This window comes from Babylonia areolata, chromosome 2 (assembly GCF_041734735.1).
Source record: "Babylonia areolata isolate BAREFJ2019XMU chromosome 2, ASM4173473v1, whole genome shotgun sequence".
Lineage (NCBI taxonomy): Eukaryota > Metazoa > Mollusca > Gastropoda > Neogastropoda > Buccinidae > Babylonia > Babylonia areolata.
In genome coordinates, this window is record NC_134877.1 from 71,435,451 (window position 1) to 71,455,704 (window position 20,254).

Below are 20,254 nucleotides of genomic sequence, written 5' to 3' on the forward strand. Positions count from 1 at the left end.
GGGAGATATGGGCGTGTGTGTGTGTGCTTGTACAAGTAAGTGTTCATCTGTGTGTGTGTGTGTGTGTGCCGTGGAAGCTGCGATACGTAGACTAGAATTGAGTGTGTGGAGGAGGGGGGTAGAGGAGGTGCAGGGTAATGTGTGTGTGTGTGTGTGTGTGTGTGTGTGTTGGAGCTCATGTACGTTTATATGTATTTGACTGTGCTTTCATATCTGTGAAACTGCATGTTTGGTGCATATCTGTTATGCATGTGTGGGTGTATGTGTGAATGTGTGTCTTCATGTTTTACATTTATTTGCTTATTTATCATCATTGTTGTCTTATTTATTTATTTATTTATTTATTATTATTATTATTACTACTACTACTACTACTACTACTACTACTACTACTACTACTACTACTACCTTTTTATATTATAATTATTATTTATTTATTTATTTATTTATGTAAGCTTATCTGTTATTTATTCACCTTTTTTTTCCTGAAGTCCTGACTAAGTGCGTTGGGTTACGCTGCTGGTCAGGCATCTGCTTGGCAGATGTGGTGTAGCGTATATGGATTTGTCCGAACGCAGTGACGCCTCCTTGAGCTACTGAAACTGAAACTGAAGACAAGTAAACAACATGGGGACCATAACTGTAAAAATCAACACAGCTTTTACGAATATTACGAAGATACAAATGTAAAAAATATCACATACACCGTTTCATACATACATCCACACACTGCAGGTAATAACTGGTATTCTTAATGTAAAAACAGAAAGAATTAAGAAACATTATTTTGAATACAATTATAAGCATAGCCTACTATACTGCACATTGATTATAATAGACAGAAAAGATAAGAATAAAGATAAATTGCGGAAAACCACAACCAGGTAATCAGCACACATCCGCACCCACCCACCCCACACACGCGCTATACTTGATTAAGGGAGGGAGGTCAGGCTGGATAGAGGGTGGGACTGAGAGGAGTGAGGGTGTGGGGACAAGACAAGACAAGACAAATTCTTTATTATCGAGGATAATATATAAGCACTGGCGCGCTTTTTTTCCATCCAGTCCCCGCCCTGAAACAGGGTCTACACTACACAATACTACATTATATATGTCATTGTATGCACTACACAATGCTACGTAAGGTCATAGAATGGTGCTCACTGCCAAAGGAAGCATAATTCAACGTAAAATAGTATGAGAATAAAAATGTCACAGGTGAACGAGAGACAGACAGACAGACAGAGGGAGACTCAGAGAGAGAGAGAGAGAGTAAAACAATATCAACTGACGAATAGCTAACCTCATATTACATGGGAGAGGCGGGGAGGGGTTGTTCACATTATGGAGGACTGTGTGGATATGAATTATGTTTACACACAAGGCCGTTCTTCAAGGCATGTGTAAAAACAGACATCGTTCACAGACACATGAAGAAATACACATCCTTCACAAGCATATGCATCGTTCACAGGCATATGAAAAAATACACATCCTTCACAAGCACACGCATCGTTCACAGGCACATGAAGAAATACACATCCTTCACAGGCTCCTGTAAATGACTACATGCAGTAGAAGTTGTTAGTTTAGTTTACAGAACTGAGTTTGTGAGAGGTGGTCAGTGGGGGGTAAACTTGATGTTCACCTGAAAAGTAGATACTTTGTCAACAAATAATTAATCATGAAATAATAATCAGCATAACCGCTGATGAGAAGTGTGAAATGGGCACAAGGATGGAGATAGCCTGTACTGATCTGAAGGGTGTGTGTTACACAACAGCAAACAACACCCGGCACACACACACACACACACACACACACACACACACACACACACACACACACACACACACACACACACACACACACACACACACACACACACACACACGGAGAGACAGGTAGGGGGAGGAGGGGGGCGGGGAAGTGTCTGATACAGATTGCCGCGTCACACATCGCAAGAACGATAACTATTGACGCGACATGACGTTTTCACGGTTTTGACATGCTGACGTCACAGGTTACCACGTGCATTAACTGTGGGCAGGACAGAAGGCCCTCAGCACACAGCACCCTGCAGCACACACCGACCTCAGTCTGACGGCGGCACACAGCACCCTGCAGCATACACCGACCTCAGTCTGACGGCGGCACACAGCACCCTGCAGCACACACCGACCTCAGTCTGACGGCGGCACACAGCACCCTGCAGCATACACCGACCTCAGTCTGACGGCGGCACACAGCACCCTGCAGCACACACCGACCTCAGTCTGACGGCGGCACACAGCACCCTGCAGCACACACCGACCTCAGTCTGACGGCGGCACACAGCACCCTGCAGCACACACCGACCTCAGTCTGACGGCGGCACACAGCACCCTGCAGCACACACCGACCTCAGTCTGACGGCGGCACTCAGCTCCCAATCCCTTCGTCACTCCATCTCTACATCTGTCCATCACTCCATCTTTCCGTCACTCCATCACTACATCACTTCATCTCTACATCTCTCCGTCACTCCATCTCTACATCACTCCATCTCTCCATCTCTCCGTCACTCCATCTCTACATCTCTCCATCACTCCATCTCTCCGTCACTCCATCACTACATCACTCCATCTCTGCATCTCTCCGTCACTCCATCTCTCCATGTCCAACGGCAGCGTGTCTCGGAGCCCCACCTCGGTGGAGCCCCACACTACTGTCAGTGAGTATGGTACTGCTTGGTCACTGTTAGCATGGCACACTGCTTGGTCACTGTTAGCATGGCACACCTTGGTCACTGTTAGCATGGCACACCTTGGTCACTGTTAGTATGGCACACTGCTTGGTCACTGTTAGCATGGCACACTGCTCGGCACTGTTAGTATGGCACACTGCTTGGCACTGTTAGCATGGCACACTGCTTGGTCACTGTTAGCATGGCACACTGCTTGGTCACTGTTAGCATGGCACACTGCTCGGCACTGTTAGTATGGCACACTGCTTGGCACTGTTAGTATGGCACACTGCTTGGTCACTGTTAGCATGGCACACTGTTAGCATGGCACACTGCTTGGTCACTCTTAGCATGGCACACTGCTCGGCACTGTTAGTATGGCACACTGCTCGGCACTGTTAGTATGGCACAATGTTAGTATGGCAGACTGCTTGGTCACTGTTAGTATGGCACACTGCTTGGCACTGTTAACATGATACACTGCTTGGTCACTGTTAGTGTGGCACAATGTTAGTATGGCACACTGCTTGGTCTCTGTTAGTATGGCACACTGCTTGGCACTGTTAGTATGGCACACTGCTTGGTCTCTGTTAGTATGACACACTGCTTGGTCACTGTTAGCATGGCACACTGCTTGGTCACTGTTAGCATGGCACACTGTTTGGTCTGTAAGTATGGCACAGTGCTTGGTCACTGTTAGCATGGCACACTGCTTGGTCACTGTTAGTCACTGTATGACACATTGCTTGGTCACTGTTAGTATGGCACACTGCTTGGTCACTGTTAGCATGGCACACTGTTTGGTCTCTGTAAGTATGGCACAGTGCTTGGTCACTGTTAGTATGGCACACTGCTTGGTCACTGTTAGCATGGCACACTGTTTGGTCTCTGTAAGTATGGCACAGTGCTTGGTCACTGTTAGTATGGCACACTGCTTGGTCACTGTTAGTATGGCACACTGCTTGGTCACTGTTAGTGTGGCACACTGCTTGGTCACTGTTAGTATGGCACACTGCTTGGTCACTGTTAGTGTGGCACACTGTTAGTATGGCACAGTGCTTGGTCACTGTTAGTGTGGCACACTGTTAGTATGGCACAGTGCTTGGTCACTGTTAGTATGGCACACTGCTTGGTCACTGTTAGTATGGCACACTGCTTGGTCACGGTTAGCATGGCACAGTGCTTGGTCACTGTTAGTATGGCACACTGCTTGGTCACTGTTAGTGTGGCACACTGTTAGTATGGCACAGTGCTTGGTCACTGTTAGTGTGGCACACTGTTAGTATGGCACAGTGCTTGGTCACTGTTAGTATGGCACACAGTCAGTTTGGCACACTGCTTGGTCTGTATAGTTTGTGTTGGTGAGTATAGAACAGTGCTTTGTCACAGAGTATGGATATATCACACTGCTTAGTCATTATCAGTGAGTATGTCACACTGCTTAGTCATTATCAGTGAGTATGTCACACTGCTTAGTCATTATCAGTGAGTATATCACACTGCTTAGTCATTATCAGTGAGTATATCACACTGCTTAGTCATTATCAGTGAGTATACCACACTGCTTAGTCATTATCAGTGAGTATATCACACTGCTTAGTCATTATCAGTGAGTATATCACACTGCTTAGTCATTATCAGTGAGTATATCACACTGCTTAGTCATTATCAGTGAGTATGTCACTCTGCTTAGTCATTATCAGTGAGTATGTCACACTGCTTACAGTGTCACTGTCAGTGTCTCTGTAGTCAGTGTCAGTGTCTGGCCTTGTGTAGTCACTGTTAGTGTCTTTTTTTATTTCTTCTTTTTTTTTCCCGGACTTTCTTGGGTCGACCACCATTTTATTTTGTATATGAATTCATTGTAACAATTCAGAGTAGATGGAAAAGAAAGGGGAAAAAGCAAAGAAAGAAAAAAATGAATACAGTGTACATTAACAATAACATCATCATCGTAAGTCATTATACTTATATTGTTCTATCAATTTGGTCAAGGTGGACACATTTTCATCATGTGTAACAGTACAGTTTTATAACATATAATAGACATTATATCTAGCATCGGCATAGAGTTATGGACACTTTGCTTAGCTAACATAATGTGGAAAGAACACAACCCACACATGGGATATCTTATGTATGAACACATTTCCTCTAGTTTTCTATACATGACTATATAAAACATCCATTACACAGTCATGTTAAACATTATTACTGTAGACACATAAGTGCACATGAAAACACACATGCATATATTATTTACATACTCGCATACTTACACATTCACGTACATCTGTTCAAGTTTAAAAAATATATATATATCATTGAGCCTTCATTATTATTGTGCATTTTAATCTTTCATAATATTTTGTTATGGGTTATTGTTTTCAAGAAGTTTTATATATGGACACCATTTTCTCATAAATACAACGCTTAACATTTCCGTTGAATGCATATATCTTTCTACTTTAAAACTATTTCTTAAATCATTCAAAAAGTGCTCTATACATGGTTTAATCTTATTTATTCTGCATTTATAAACAAAATATTTTGCAACAAGAATAATATAGTTGAAAGTTTCATCTATTTTTGTAATTTCATCATTTCCAAATAGAACTAATTCTATGTTTAACTTAACGTTTGAGCAAGTATCATATCTTTCTTTTAAAACGTTCTCTAATTCCTTCCAAAACAATTGAGAGAACTTGCAAAACCATAGATAATGTTGTCCTAAATCTGTTTCATTTTTACAGTTAGTGTCTGGCCTTGTGTAGTCACTGTCAGTGTCTGGCCTTCTGTAGTCACTGTCAGTGTCTGGCCTTCTGTAGTCACTGTCAGTGTTTGGCCTTGTGTAGTCACTGTCAGTGTCTGGCCTTCTGTAGTCACTGTCAGTGTCTGGCCTTCTGTAGTCACTGTCAGTGTTTGGCCTTGTGTAGTCACTGTTAGTGTCAGGCCTTCTGTAGTCACTGTCAGTGTTTGGCCTTCTGTAGTCACTGTTAGTGTCAGGCCTTCTGTAGTCAGTGTCAGGCCTTGTGTAGTCACTGTCAGTGTCAGGCCTTCTGTAGTCACTGTTAGTGTCAGGTGTAGTCACTGTCAGTGTCTGGTGTAGTCACTGTCATTGTCTGGCCTTGTGTAGTCACTGTCAGTGTCTGGTGTAGTGTAGTCACTGTCAGTGTCTGGTGTAGTGTAGTCACTGTTAGTGTCTGGTGTAGTGTAGTCACTGTTAGTGTCTGGTGTAGTCACTGTTAGTGTCTGGTGTAGTGTAGTCACTGTCAGTGTCTGGTGTAGTGTAGTCACTGTCAGTGTCTGGTGTAGTGTAGTCACTGTTAGTGTCTGGTGTAGTCACTGTTAGTGTCTGGCCTTGTGTAGTCACTGTCAGTGTCTGGTGTAGTGTAGTCACTGTCAGTGTCAGGCCTTCTGTAGTCACTGTCAGTGTCTGGTGTAGTGTAGTCACTGTCAGTGTCTGGTGTAGTCACTGTTAGTGTCTGGTGTAGTCACTGTTAGTGTCTGGTGTAGTGTAGTCACTGTTAGTGTCTGGTGTAGTGTAGTCACTGTTAGTGTCTGGTGTAGTCACTGTTAGTGTCTGGCCTTGTGTAGTCACTGTCAGTATCTGGTGTTGTGTAGTCACTGTTAGTGTCTGGTGTAGTCACTGTCAGTGTCTGGTGTTGTGTAGTCACTGTCAGTGTCTGGTGTAGTCACTGTCAGTGTCTGGTGTTGTGTAGTCACTGTCAGTGTCTGGTGTAGTCACTGTTAGTGTCTGGTGTTGTGTAGTCACTGTTAGTGTCTGGTGTAGTCACTGTCAGTGTCTGGTGTAGTCACTGTCAGTGTCTGGTGTAGTCACTGTTAGTGTCTGGTGTAGTCACTGTTAGTGTCTGGTGTTGTGTAGTCACTGTTAGTGTCTGGTGTAGTCACTGTTAGTGTCTGGTGTTGTGTAGTCACTGTTAGTGTCTGGTGTTGTGTAGTCACTGTCAGTGTCTGGTGTAGTCACTGTTAGTGTCTGGTGTAGTCACTGTCAGTGTCTGGTGTAGTCACTGTTAGTGTCTGGTGTAGTCACTGTCAGTGTCTGGCCGTGTGTAGTCACTGTTAGTGTCTGGTGTTGTGTAGTCACTGTCAGTGTCTGGTGTAGTCACTGTTAGTGTCTGGTGTAGTCACTGTTAGTGTCTGGTGTAGTGTAGTCACTGTCAGTGTCTGGCCTTGTGTAGTCACTGTTAGTGTCTGGTGTTGTGTAGTCACTGTCAGTGTCTGGTGTAGTCACTGTTAGTGTCTGGTGTTGTGTAGTCACTGTCAGTGTCTGGTGTAGTCACTGTTAGTGTCTGGCCTTGTGTAGTCACTGTTAGTGTCTGGTGTTGTGTAGTCACTGTTAGTGTCTGGTGTAGTCACTGTCAGTGTCTGGTGTAGTCACTGTTAGTGTCTGGTGTTGTGTAGTCACTGTTAGTGTCTGGTGTAGTCACTGTCAGTGTCTGGTGTAGTCACTGTTAGTGTCTGGTGTAGTCAATGTTAGTGTCTGGTGTTGTGTAGTCACTGTCAGTGTCTGGTGTTGTGTAGTCACTGTTAGTGTCTGGTGTAGTGTAGTCACTGTCAGTGTCTGGTGTTGTGTAGTCACTGTTAGTGTCTGGTGTAGTCACTGTCAGTGTCTGGTGTAGTGTAGTCACTGTCAGTGTCTGGTGTTGTGTAGTCACTGTTAGTGTCTGGTGTAGTCACTGTTAGTGTCTGGTGTTGTGTAGTCACTGTCAGTGTCTGGTGTAGTCACTGTCAGTGTCTGTGTAGTCACTGTCAGTGTCTGGTGTAGTCACTGTCAGTGTCTGGTGTAGTCACTGTCAGTGTCTGGTGTTGTGTAGTCACTGTTAGTGTCTGGTGTAGTGTAGTCACTGTCAGTGTCTGGTGTTGTGTAGTCACTGTCAGTGTCTGGTGTAGTCACTGTTAGTGTCTGGTGTTGTGTAGTCACTGTCAGTGTCTGGTGTTGTGTAGTCACTGTTAGTGTCTGGTGTAGTCACTGTCAGTGTCTGGTGTAGTCACTGTTAGTGTCTGGTGTTGTGTAGTCACTGTCAGTGTCTGGTGTTGTGTAGTCACTGTTAGTGTCTGGTGTAGTCACTGTTAGTGTCTGGTGTAGTCACTGTTAGTGTCTGGTGTTGTGTAGTCACTGTCAGTGTCTGGTGTTGTGTAGTCACTGTTAGTGTCTGGTGTAGTCACTGTTAGTGTCTGGTGTAGTCACTGTTAGTGTCTGGTGTTGTGTAGTCACTGTCAGTGTCTGGTGTAGTCACTGTCAGTGTCTGGTGTAGTCACTGTCAGTGTCTGGTGTTGTGTAGTCACTGTTAGTGTCTGGTGTAGTCACTGTCAGTGTCTGGCCGTGTGTAGTCACTGTCAGTGTCTGGTGTAGTCACTGTTAGTGTCTGGTGTAGTCACTGTCAGTGTCTGGTGTTGTGTAGTCACTGTTAGTGTCTGGTGTAGTCACTGTTAGTGTCTGGTGTTGTGTAGTCACTGTCAGTGTCTGGTGTTGTGTAGTCACTGTCAGTGTCTGGTGTTGTGTAGTCACTGTCAGTGTCTGGTGTAGTCACTATCAGTGTCTGGCCTTGTTTAGTCGCTGTCAGTGTCTGGCCTTGTTTAGTCGCTGTCAGTGTCTGGCCTTGTTTAGTCGGTTTCAGTGTCTGGTGTAGTCGCTGTCAGTGCTGGTGTAGTCGCTGTCAGTGTATGGCCATAGGTTGGTGTCAGCCATGGCTTGTCAAGTTTGGACATGGTAAATCTGTGTCCACACCTCATCAGTTGACATTGTCTCCCTTTCTGCCTTAGTCAGTCTGTGCTCACACCTCATCAGTTGACATTGTCTCCCTTTCTACCTTAGTCAGTCTGTGTTCACACCTCATCAGTTGACATTGTTTCCCTTTCTACCTTAGTCAGTCTGTGTTCACACCTCATCAGTTGACATTGTCTCCCTTTCTACCTTAGTCAGTCTGTGCTCACACCTCATCAGTTGACATTGTTTCCCTTTCTACCTTAGTCAGTCTGTGTTCACACCTCATCAGTTGACATTGTCTCCCTTTCTACCTTAGTCAGTCTGTGTTCACACCTCATCAGTTGACATTGTCTCCCTTTCTACCTTAGTCAGTCTGTGTTCACACCTCATCAGTTGACATTGTCTCCCTTTCTACCTTAGTCAGTCTGTGTTCACACCTCATCAGTTGACATTGTCTCCCTTTCTACCTTAGTCAGTCTGTGTTCACACCTCATCAGTTGACATTGTCTCCCTTTCTACCTTAGTCTGTGTTCACACCTCATCAGTTGACATTGTCTCCCTTTCTACCTTAGTCAGTCTGTGCTCACACCTCATCAGTTGACATTGTCTCCCTTTCTACCTTAGTCAGTCTGTGTTCACACCTCATCAGTTGACATTGTCTCCCTTTCTACCTTAGTCAGTCTGTGTTCACACCTCATCAGTTGACATTGTCTCCCTTTCTACCTTAGTCAGTCTGTGTTCACACCTCATCAGTTGACATTGTCTCCCTTTCTACCTTAGTCAGTCTGTGTTCACACCTCATCAGTTGACATTGTCTCCCTTTCTACCTTAGTCAGTCTGTGTTCACACCTCATCAGTTGACATTGTCTCCCTTTCTACCTTAGTCAGTCTGTGTTCACACCTCATCAGTTGACATTGTCTCCCTTTCTACCTTAGTCAGTCTGTGTTCACACCTCATCAGTTGACATTGTTTCCCTTTCTACCTTAGTCAGTCTGTGTTCACACCTCATCAGTTGACATTGTCTCCCTTTCTACCTTAGTCAGTCTGTGTTCACACCTCATCAGTTGACATTGTCTCCCTTTCTACCTTAGTCAGTCTGTGTTCACACCTCATCAGTTGACATTGTCTCCCTTTCTACCTTAGTCAGTCTGTGTTCACACCTCATCAGTTGACATTGTTTCCCTTTCTACCTTAGTCAGTCTGTGTTCACACCTCATCAGTTGACATTGTTTCCCTTTCTACCTTAGTCAGTCTGTGTTCACACCTCATCAGTTGACATTGTCTCCCTTTCTACCTTAGTCAGTCTGTGTTCACACCTCATCAGTTGACATTGTCTCCCTTTCTACCTTAGTCAGTCTGTGTTCACACCTCATCAGTTGACATTGTCTCCCTTTCTACCTTAGTCAGTCTGTGTTCACACCTCATCAGTTGACATTGTCTCCCTTTCTACCTTAGTCAGTCTGTGTTCACACCTCATCAGTTGACATTGTCTCCCTTTCTACCTTAGTCAGTCTGTGTTCACACCTCATCAGTTGACATTGTCTCCCTTTCTACCTTAGTCAGTCTGTGTTCACACCTCATCAGTTGACATTGTCTCCCTTTCTACCTTAGTCAGTCTGTGTTCACACCTCATCAGTTGACATTGTCTCCCTTTCTACCTTAGTCAGTCTGTGCTCACACCTCATCAGTTGACATTGTTTCCCTTTCTACCTTAGTCTGTGCTTCACACCTCATCAGTTGACATTGTCTCCCTTTCTACCTTAGTCAGTCTGTGTTCACACCTCATCAGTTGACATTGTCTCCCTTTCTACCTTAGTCAGTCTGTGTTCACACCTCATCAGTTGACATTGTCTCCCTTTCTACCTTAGTCTGTGTTCACACCTCATCAGTTGACATTGTCTCCCTTTCTACCTTAGTCAGTCTGTGTTCACACCTCATCAGTTGACATTGTCTCCCTTTCTACCTTAGTCAGTCTGTGTTCACACCTCATCAGTTGACATTGTCTCCCTTTCTACCTTAGTCAGTCTGTGTTCACACCTCATCAGTTGACATTGTCTCCCTTTCTACCTTAGTCAGTCTGTGTTCACACCTCATCAGTTGACATTGTCTCCCTTTCTACCTTAGTCAGTCTGTGTTCACACCTCATCAGTTGACATTGTCTCCCTTTCTACCTTAGTCAGTCTGTGCTCACACCTCATCAGTTGACATTGTCTCCCTTTCTACCTTAGTCAGTCTGTGTTCACACCTCATCAGTTGACATTGTCTCCCTTTCTACCTTAGTCAGTCTGTGCTCACACCTCATCAGTTGACATTGTCTCCCTTTCTACCTTAGTCAGTCTGTGTTCACACCTCATCAGTTGACATTGTCTCCCTTTCTACCTTAGTCAGTCTGTGTTCACACCTCATCAGTTGACATTGTCTCCCTTTCTACCTTAGTCTGTGTTCACACCTCATCAGTTGACATTGTCTCCCTTTCTACCTTAGTCAGTCTGTGTTCACACCTCATCAGTTGACATTGTCTCCCTTTCTACCTTAGTCTGTGTTCACACCTCATCAGTTGACATTGTCTCCCTTTCTACCTTAGTCAGTCTGTGTTCACACCTCATCAGTTGACATTGTCTCCCTTTCTACCTTAGTCTGTGTTCACACCTCATCAGTTGACATTGTCTCCCTTTCTACCTTAGTCTGTGTTCACACCTCATCAGTTGACATTGTCTCCCTTTCTACCTTAGTCTGTGTTCACACCTCATCAGTTGACATTGTCTCCCTTTCTACCTTAGTCAGTCTGTGTTCACACCTCATCAGTTGACATTGTCTCCCTTTCTACCTTAGTCTGTGTTCACACCTCATCAGTTGACATTGTCTCCCTTTCTACCTTAGTCTGTGTTCACACCTCATCAGTTGACATTGTCTCCCTTTCTACCTTAGTCTGTGCTCACACCTCATCAGTTGACATTGTCTCCCTTTCTACCTTAGTCTGTGTTCACACCTCATCAATTGATATTGTCTCCCTTTCTACCTTAGTCAGTCTGTGCTCACACCTCATCAGTTGACATTGTCTCCCTTTCTACCTTAGTCTGTGTTCACACCTCATCAGTTGACATTGTCTCCCTTTCTACCTTAGTCAGTCTGTGTTCACACCTCATCAGTTGACATTGTCTCCCTTTCTACCTTAGTCAGTCTGTGTTCACACCTCATCAGTTGACATTGTTTCCCTTTCTACCTTAGTCAGTCTGTGCTCACACCTCATCAGTTGACATTGTCTCCCTTTCTACCTTAGTCAGTCTGTGTTCACACCTCATCAGTTGACATTGTCTCCCTTTCTACCTTAGTCAGTCTGTGTTCACACCTCATCAGTTGACATTGTCTCCCTTTCTACCTTAGTCAGTCTGTGCTCACACCTCATTAGTTGATATTGTCTCCCTTTCTACCTTAGTCTGTGCTCACACCTCATCAGTTGACATTGTCTCCCTTTCTACTTAGTCAGTCTGTGTTCACACCTCATCAGTTGACATTGTCTCCCTTTCTACCTTAGTCAGTCTGTGTTCACACCTCATCAGTTGACATTGTTTCCCTTTCTACCTTAGTCAGTCTGTGTTCACACCTCATCAGTTGACATTGTCTCCCTTTCTACCTTAGTCAGTCTGTGTTCACACCTCATCAGTTGACATTGTTTCCCTTTCTACCTTAGTCAGTCTGTGCTCACACCTCATCAGTTGACATTGTCTCCCTTTCTACCTTAGTCTGTGCTCACACCTCATCAGTTGACATTGTCTCCCTTTCTACCTTAGTCAGTCTGTGCTCACACCTCATTAGTTGATATTGTCTCCCTTTCTCCCCCCAGGTGCACAGGATCTCGTGCAGGGGAGTCACACTGACCGATGTGGATTTCTCCGGAAACGAGGACAAAAGGAACGAGTGTTGGAGAATCTGCATCTGTCCCGACACTTCAACTGTAAGTAGAACCTGCATCTGTCCCGACACTTCAGCTGTAAGTAGAACCTGGTCAGGTCATTAGATCTGCTACTGGTAACCTGTAATCCAGTACAACCTGTTCAGGGTCGGGTTGCCGGCGACTAAACCGGCACTCCCACTGCTCCCTTCCGGGACTGGTGAGGCGGGTGGCTAGACACCCTTATGGAGATCCATAAAAGGCGTCGGCTCAGGAGAGCCACCGACGGCCATCTAGCTCCACTGTGCTGTGTGCATGCCACACGCAGTTGGCCCCGGGTTGTGTCTACCCATGTATGCGAAGTCTGGATCCGGCAGAATCTGCGGAAGAAACCTATCGGTTCAACGGAGAGGAAGGCGGTTACAGCAACGCACTGTGGAGTGCAGAGAGCAAGATGAGACACCGAAAGGATATCTTGGTCATCCACTGCATCTGTGCTCATCCTCCAGTCGTCTTGACTTAGTCTTGCCACTGGAAATTGGTGGACCCGGACGAGAGAGTGAGGTCAACGTTGTGCAACTCCTCTTCACTTTAAACAAACTCATCGCGCAAGTCATCAGTCATCCAAAATGACCTTTCATCCTTCATCATTTCATCACCCCCAAGTCCTGTGGCGACAGGCGAGCGACGAACGACAGGTGTGGGTACACTGGCAGTCGCAGCCGCAGACCTGCACGCAGGCGGCTCAGGCCATAGGGTCGTTCTTCATCGACAGGAGCAGCGATGGAGCTCGGCAGCCGTCTGAGCGTCTGAGCAGCCCTCTTTAGGAATGCACTGCTCACCTCCCTGGCATGAGGAAGGGGCTAGAAAAGGTGCCCTAAAAATTGCCTGCTCCATATCACCCTGGCCAGCATACCGCGGCTGGCGGGGACCCTACATCAGCGGTCGAAACAAAAAGAAAGAAAAGAAAAAAACAAGGATCGTTCCTCTCACCATTGGTGCCTGGAACATAAGGACTCTCCTGGACAGAGATAACGCGGACAGACCCCAAAGGAGAACGGCACTAGTTGCATCCAAACTCGCCAGATACAACATTGACATCGCAGCCTTGAGTGAGACGGCTTGCAGGCGAAGGCGAGCTCTGTGAACGGGGATCTGGTTACACCTTCTTCTGGAGTGGACGAGGAAGCGAAGATCGACGTGAGGCTGGCGTTGGTTTTGCAGTAAAAACCGCACTTGTCAGCAAGCTAGCTGGAATCCCAAAGGGAGTCAACGATAGGCTTATGACCATGAAACTCCCACTGGCATCTGGCCAGAAGCACCTCACCATTGTCAGTGCCTACGCCCCAACCATGACCAACCCAGATGAAGTGAAGGCGAAGTTCTACGAGAACCTTCACTCTGTCATTGCTGCTATCCCTAAAGCAGACAAGCTCATCATTCTTGGGGACTTCAGTGCTAGAGTTGGCTCTGACTACATCTCCTGGGATGGAGTGATTGGAAAGCACGGTGTGGGCCACTGCAACCCAAATGGATTGCTTTTGCTTCAGACTTGTGCAGAGCACGAACTGCTGATAACCAACACAGTTTTCTGCCTCCCTACCCATAACAGGACGTCATGGATGCACCCACGCTCAAAGCATTGGCATCTTATCGATTACGTCATCGTCAGGAAAAGGGATAGGCAAGATGTACGTGTAACAAAGACCATGTGTGGCGCCGAGTGTTGGACAGACCATCGCCTTGTAGTCTCGAAGCTGAATATTCGAATCCAGCCCAAGAGACGCCCCCAAGGCCAGAAGGCTCCAAAACGGCTTAACATCGCTAAGCTGAAAAACATCACCATCAAACAGTCCTTTGTGGAGCTGCTGGAAGATCGTCTGGAATCTGCCTCTCTGGACAACCAGAATGTGGAGTCTGACTGGAGGACCCTGCGTGAGCTGATCTATAGTACAGCTTCAGAGACCCAGGGACCCATGACCAGAAAGCACAAAGACTGGTTTGATGAAAACTGTGATGAAATCAAGCAGCTTCTGGATGAGAAACGCCGTCTGCATCAAGCCTACCTGAGCAACCCAAAGTCCACATCAAAAAAGGATGCGTACGATGCCATCCGCAGGACTGTTCAGCAAAAGTTACGCCAGATGCAGGATAAGTGGCTGAATGACAAAGCTGATGAGATCCAGGGATATGCTGACAGGCACGATATGAAGAGGTTCTATGATGCCTTAAAAGAAGTCTACGGACCCACATTCTCAGGATCATCCCCCCTCCTCAGTGCAGATGGGAATACCTTGATCACCGAGAAGGAGAAAATTCTTGAACGCTGGGCTGAGCACTTCAACAGTGTCTTAAATCGCCCTTCCTCCATAAATGATGAAGCAATAGACCGTCTCCCACAAGTCCCCATCAACGAAGCACTGGACGATCCGCCAACACTTCTTGAGACCCAGAAAGCAATCCATCTGCTATCCAGTGGCAAAGCACCTGGCTCAGACTCCATACCAGCAGAGGTCTACAAGGATGGAGGCACTGTGCTGACTGAGAAGCTCCATCAGCTGTACTCACTCATGTGGAAAGAAGAGACGATCCCCCAGGATTTCAAAGATGCATCTATCATTCACTTGTACAAGTGAAAGGGGAACCGGCAAGCCTGTGATAACCATCGGGGCATTTCCTTGCTCTCCATCGCAGGCAAGATACTTGCCAGGATCCTACTAAACCGCCTCACAGCACACCTTGACCAAGGTCATTTGCCTGAGAGCCAATGTGGATTCCGGAAAGAGTGCGGAACCACCGACATGGTGTTTGCTGCAAGGCAGCTGCAAGAGAAATGTCAGGAGCAAAATGCTGATCTGTTCTCCACCTATGTCGACCTCACTAAGGCCTTCGACACCGTGAGTAGATCATGGCCAAGTACGGATGCCCTCGGAAATTTATTTCCTTGGTCAGCCAGTTCCATGAAGGCATGCAGGCTCGAGTCCAGGACAATGGCGAAACATCTGCTCCTTTTGCTGTCACAAATGGTGTCAAGCAAGGCTGCGTCCTGGCTCCAACGCTGTTCAGCCTCATGTTCTCTGCAATGCTTACTGATGCCTTCAGAGATGGCGATGTTGGAATCGGCCTAAAGTACCCAACAGATGGCAAGTTGTTTAACCTCAGAAGGCTTCAAGCAAGAACGAAGGTCATGACAGACATCATCAGAGACTTTTTGTTTGCTGATGATTGTGCCCTCAACGCTGGATCTGAAGCTGACATGCAACTCAGCGTCGACAGGTTTGCCACTGCCAGCAGGAACTTCGGCCTTACCATCAGCACGAGGAAAACTGAAGTTCTCCATCAGCCAGCCCCAGGGAAACCCTATGTTGAGCCCAACATCACAGTCAACGGTCAGAGACTCAGTGCGGTGGAGCGGTTCACATACCTTGGCAGCACACTGTCACAAAATGCGACCATCGACGATGAAGTGAACGTCAGGATTGCAAGAGCAAGCGCAACATTTGGCAGACTCAGTGCAAATGTCTGGAACAGAAGAGGCATTAGTCTTGAGACCAAGCTAAAGGTCTACAGAGCAGTAGTTCTCCCACACTACTGTACGCCTGCGAAACTTGGACAGTGTACCAACGACATGCCAAGAAGCTGAACCACTTCCACACAACATGCTTCAGGAAGCTACTGAACATCAAGTGGCAAGACAGGACCCCAGACACAGAGGTGCTTGCAAAAGCCACCCTTCCCAGCATCTTCACCATCCTGATGCAGTCCCAGCTTTGCTGGGCTGGACACGTGGCGCGCATGCCAGATCATCGGCTGCCCAAAAGGCTCTTCTATGGCGAGCTGCAACAAGGGAAGAGATCACACGGAGGTCAGAAGAAGCGCTTCAGAGATACTCTGAAAGTCTCTCTTAAAGCGTTTGATATCAACCCTGACTCCTGGGAGGAATCTGCAGTGGACCGTGACAAATGGCGCGCTGCTGTGCACAAAGGCGCCAAGTTGTGTGAGGCCAACAGGACTGCTGCAGCTGTTCAGAAGAGGCAGGCCAGAAAGTCACGGGCAAACAAGCTCCCTGACAATGATATGCCTGTCTTTGTCTGCCCCAACTGTCAGCGAACATTTCGTGCGCAGATCGGACTATTCAGCCATCTGCGCATTCACAGATAGATTCATGAGCATCCTCCCCCCCACCCCACCACCACCCTCCCCCCATCCCCCAGCTGGATGACAACGATGGTCATCATCGATCTCGATGGACACACCACAGAACCTGCATCTGTCCCAGCACTTCAACTGTAATAAGAATGTAATCTGCCCAACACTTCAACTGTAAATATAACCTGCATCTGCCCCCACACTTCAGCTGTAAGTAGAACCTGCATCTGTCCCCACAATTCAACTGAAAGTAGAACCTGCATCTGTCCCCCTCACTTCAACTGTAAGTAGAATGTGCATCTGTTCCAACACTTGAACTGTAAGTAGAATGTGCATCTGTCCCAACACTTGAACTGTAGTTAGAACCTACATCTGTCCCGACTCCTCAAGTGTAAGTAGAATGTGCATCTGTCCCCACACTTCAAGTGTAAGTAGAACGTGCATCTGTCCCAACACTTCAACTGTAAGTAGAATGTGCATTTGTATGACACTTAAAGTGTATGTAGAACCCAGATCTGTCCCCACACTTCAAGTGTAAGTAGAATGTGCATCTGTCCCCACACTTCAAGTGTAAGTAGAACCCACATCTATTGCCACACTTCAAGTGTAAGTAGAACCTGCATCTGTCCCAACACTTCAAGTGTAAGTATAACCTGAGTCTGTCCCTACACTTCAAGTGTAAGTATAACCTGTATCTGTTCCAACACTTCAAGTGTATGTAGAACCTGCATCTGTCCCCACACTACAAGTGTAAGTAGAATGTGCATCTGTCCCAACACTTCAACTGTAAGTAGAACGTGCATTTGTCTGACACTTCAGCTGTAAGTATAACCCGCATCTGTCCCCACATTTCAAGCGTATGTAGAACCTGCATTTGTCATGACACTTCAACTGTGAGTAGAACCTGTATTTGTTTTGACACTTCAGCTGTAAGTAGAACATGTATCTGTCCCCACACTTCAACTGAAAGTAGAACATACATCTGTCCCCACACTTCAAGTGAAGTAGAACCTGCATCTTTCCTGACACTTCAAGTGTAAATTAAACCTGCATCTGTCCCCACACTTCAAGTGTAAGTAGAACATGCATCTGTCACCACACTTCAACTGTAAGTAGAATGTGCATCTGTCCTGACACTTCAAGTGTAAATAGAACCTGCATCTGTCCCAAAACTTCAACTGTAAGTATAACGTGCATCTGTCCCCACACTTCGAGTGTAAGTAGAACATGCATCTGTACCCACACTTCAAGTGTAAGCAGAATGTGCATCTGTTCCAACACTTCAAGTGTAAATAGAACCTGCATCTGTCACCACACTTCAACTGTAAGTAGAACGTGCATCTGTCCTCACACTTCAACTGTAAGTAGAATGTGTATTTGTCCAACACTTCAACTGTGAGTAGAACCTGCATCTATCTGGACACTTCAACCATACATAGAATGTGCATCTATCCTGACACTTAAACTGTGTGTAGACTGTGCATCTGTCCCAACATCTGTCCCAACGCTTCAGTTGTAAGTAGAACCTTGGCATTCATAGAAACAGAATTCAATTTGATTGTAAGTTTGCCAGACTGTCATTGGGGCTGAAACGAATCAGTTCAATCCGGAACCCTGAGAGATGATACACCCAAACCACGAGTCTCTTTGTGCGTTCTTCCCACATCAGATCACTGCAATTCTTTATTATCAGCTTTACCTTCTTCTGTGATAGAGCCTGTGCAGAAACACCCCAGATCAGTAACTCGTCTGATCATGAAGGCTTGCTAAACTAAAAGTTACTGTGGCTTCTAATCTCTGTTTTCTTAAAGTTCAGAGTATCGTGTATGATTGAAATGATTGACTGGTACAGTGCCCTTGCACTTTTCTGGCCCTTTGCAGACCTAAGCCCCCACGCATCCACCCCGGCCCACCCCCGCCCTGGCCTGCCCGCCATTCATGATGTACACATGTTGGAAGTCCCGCTGGTCAAGATGTAAACCATCAGGTGCTGGTCAAGATGTAAACCATCAGGTGCTGGTCCAGGTGGTGGTTAAGATGTAAACCATCAGGTGGTGGTCAAGATGTAAACCGTCAAGTGGTGGTCAAGATGTAAACCATCAGGTATTGGTTAAGATGTAAACCATCGTGTAAACCATTGGGTGTTGGTTAAGATGTAAACCATCATGTAAACCATCAGGTGTTGGCTAAGATGTAAACCATCATGTAAACCATCAGATGTTGGTTAAGATGTAAACCATCATGTAAACCATTGGGTGTTGGTTAAGATGTAAACCATCAGGTGGTGGTCAAGATGTAAACCACCAAGTGGTGGTCAAGATGTAAACCATCAAGTGGTGGTCAAGATGTAAATGTGTTTGTGTGTGCACGTGTGCGTGCTTAAGTACATTTCTATCATCATAGAAAGGAAAATATTCAAACAGATGATTATAACTTTTAGGAGACAATTGCTTATCACCAGTATTAATATTGAAAAATGGAGGAAGAACTGGCACCCCCTTCCTTGATCACAATGCACTGATGAATTATCATGTAAAGAGAAAACATTCTGGTAAGAGAAGATTACATTTTAAGGTGAAGTGAAAAAAAAATCAATAAAAGGAAAATATTCAGTTAGATGATTATAACATTTTAAGACACACTAAATGAAAATCAACTATTAACCCATCCACTCTTCCCTTACCGCGGTGCAGAGATCAATCATCATGTGAAAGGAAAATAAAGACATCAGTCATCATGTGAAAGGAAAATAAAGACATCAGTCATCATGTGAAAGGAAAATAAAGACATCAGTCATCATGTGAAAGGAAAATAAAGACAGATTTAACTCTTCCCTTACCGCGGTGCAGACATCAATCATTATGTGAAAGGAAAATAAAGACAGATTTAACTCTTCCCTTACCGCGGTGCAGACATCAATCATTATGTGAAAGGAAAATAAAGACAGATTTAACTCTTCCCTTACCGCGGTGCAGACATCAATCATTATGTGAAAGGAAAATAAAGACAGATTTAACTCTTCCCTTACCGCGGTGCAGACATCAATCATTATGTGAAAGGAAAATAAAGACAGATTTAACTCTTCCCTTACCACGGTGCAGACATCAATCATTATGTGAAAGGAAAATAAAGACAGATTTAACTCTTCCCTTACCGCGGTGCAGACATCAATCATTATGTGAAAGGAAAATAAAGACAGATTTAACTCTTCCCTTACCGCGGTGCAGACATCAATCATTATGTGAAAGGAAAATAAAGACAGATTTAACTTTTAAGACATGAAGTCACATTTGAAAGGTTTAAAACCGCCAGCTAGACCACATGCATGCCAGAACCCCTCTCACACCCCTCCACAGCAAAACAAAACACCACACATTCTTACACAACTTATAGCGTGGGTGGGTGTGCGTGTGTGCGCGAAAGCACGCAAGTACACACCACACACACACACACACATACACACACACACACAAACACGCACATACACATATACCTCCCCTTACCCTCACCTTGTTCTTTACACTCACCTGACAGGACAGGAAGACATGACATATTTTCCCAAGTAAGGAGAGTTAGCTGAATTGGCACTGGATATCATGTGCTCATCAGAAGACAGGCAGGTTCACTGGAAAAGTTATACACATCTTTTCAAGACCAAGGATGCTTGTGTGTTTATTTGTATTTGTAATACTCTTTTTTTGTCACAACAGATTTCTCTGTGTGTAGTTTGGGCTGTTGTCCCCAGGGAGAGCA

General features: G+C 45.5%; 1 protein-coding gene across 4 annotated transcripts in view; it reads left to right on the forward strand.

The window, feature by feature from the left end:
• Positions 1–20,254, forward strand: part of LOC143279575 (uncharacterized) — a 65,965-nt gene that overhangs the window by 12,842 nt on the left and 32,869 nt on the right. For 2 of the 4 annotated variants that reach the window (XM_076583655.1, XM_076583658.1), the window contains exons 2-3: positions 2,054–2,716; positions 12,305–12,415. In XM_076583655.1, coding sequence (XP_076439770.1) covers positions 2,659–2,716; positions 12,305–12,415 — 169 coding nt within the window. In that variant the 5' untranslated portion in view covers positions 2,054–2,658. The remainder of the gene's footprint in view (positions 1–2,053; positions 2,717–12,304; positions 12,416–20,254) is intronic. The other 2 variants (XM_076583656.1, XM_076583659.1) reach the window with 1 other exon arrangement.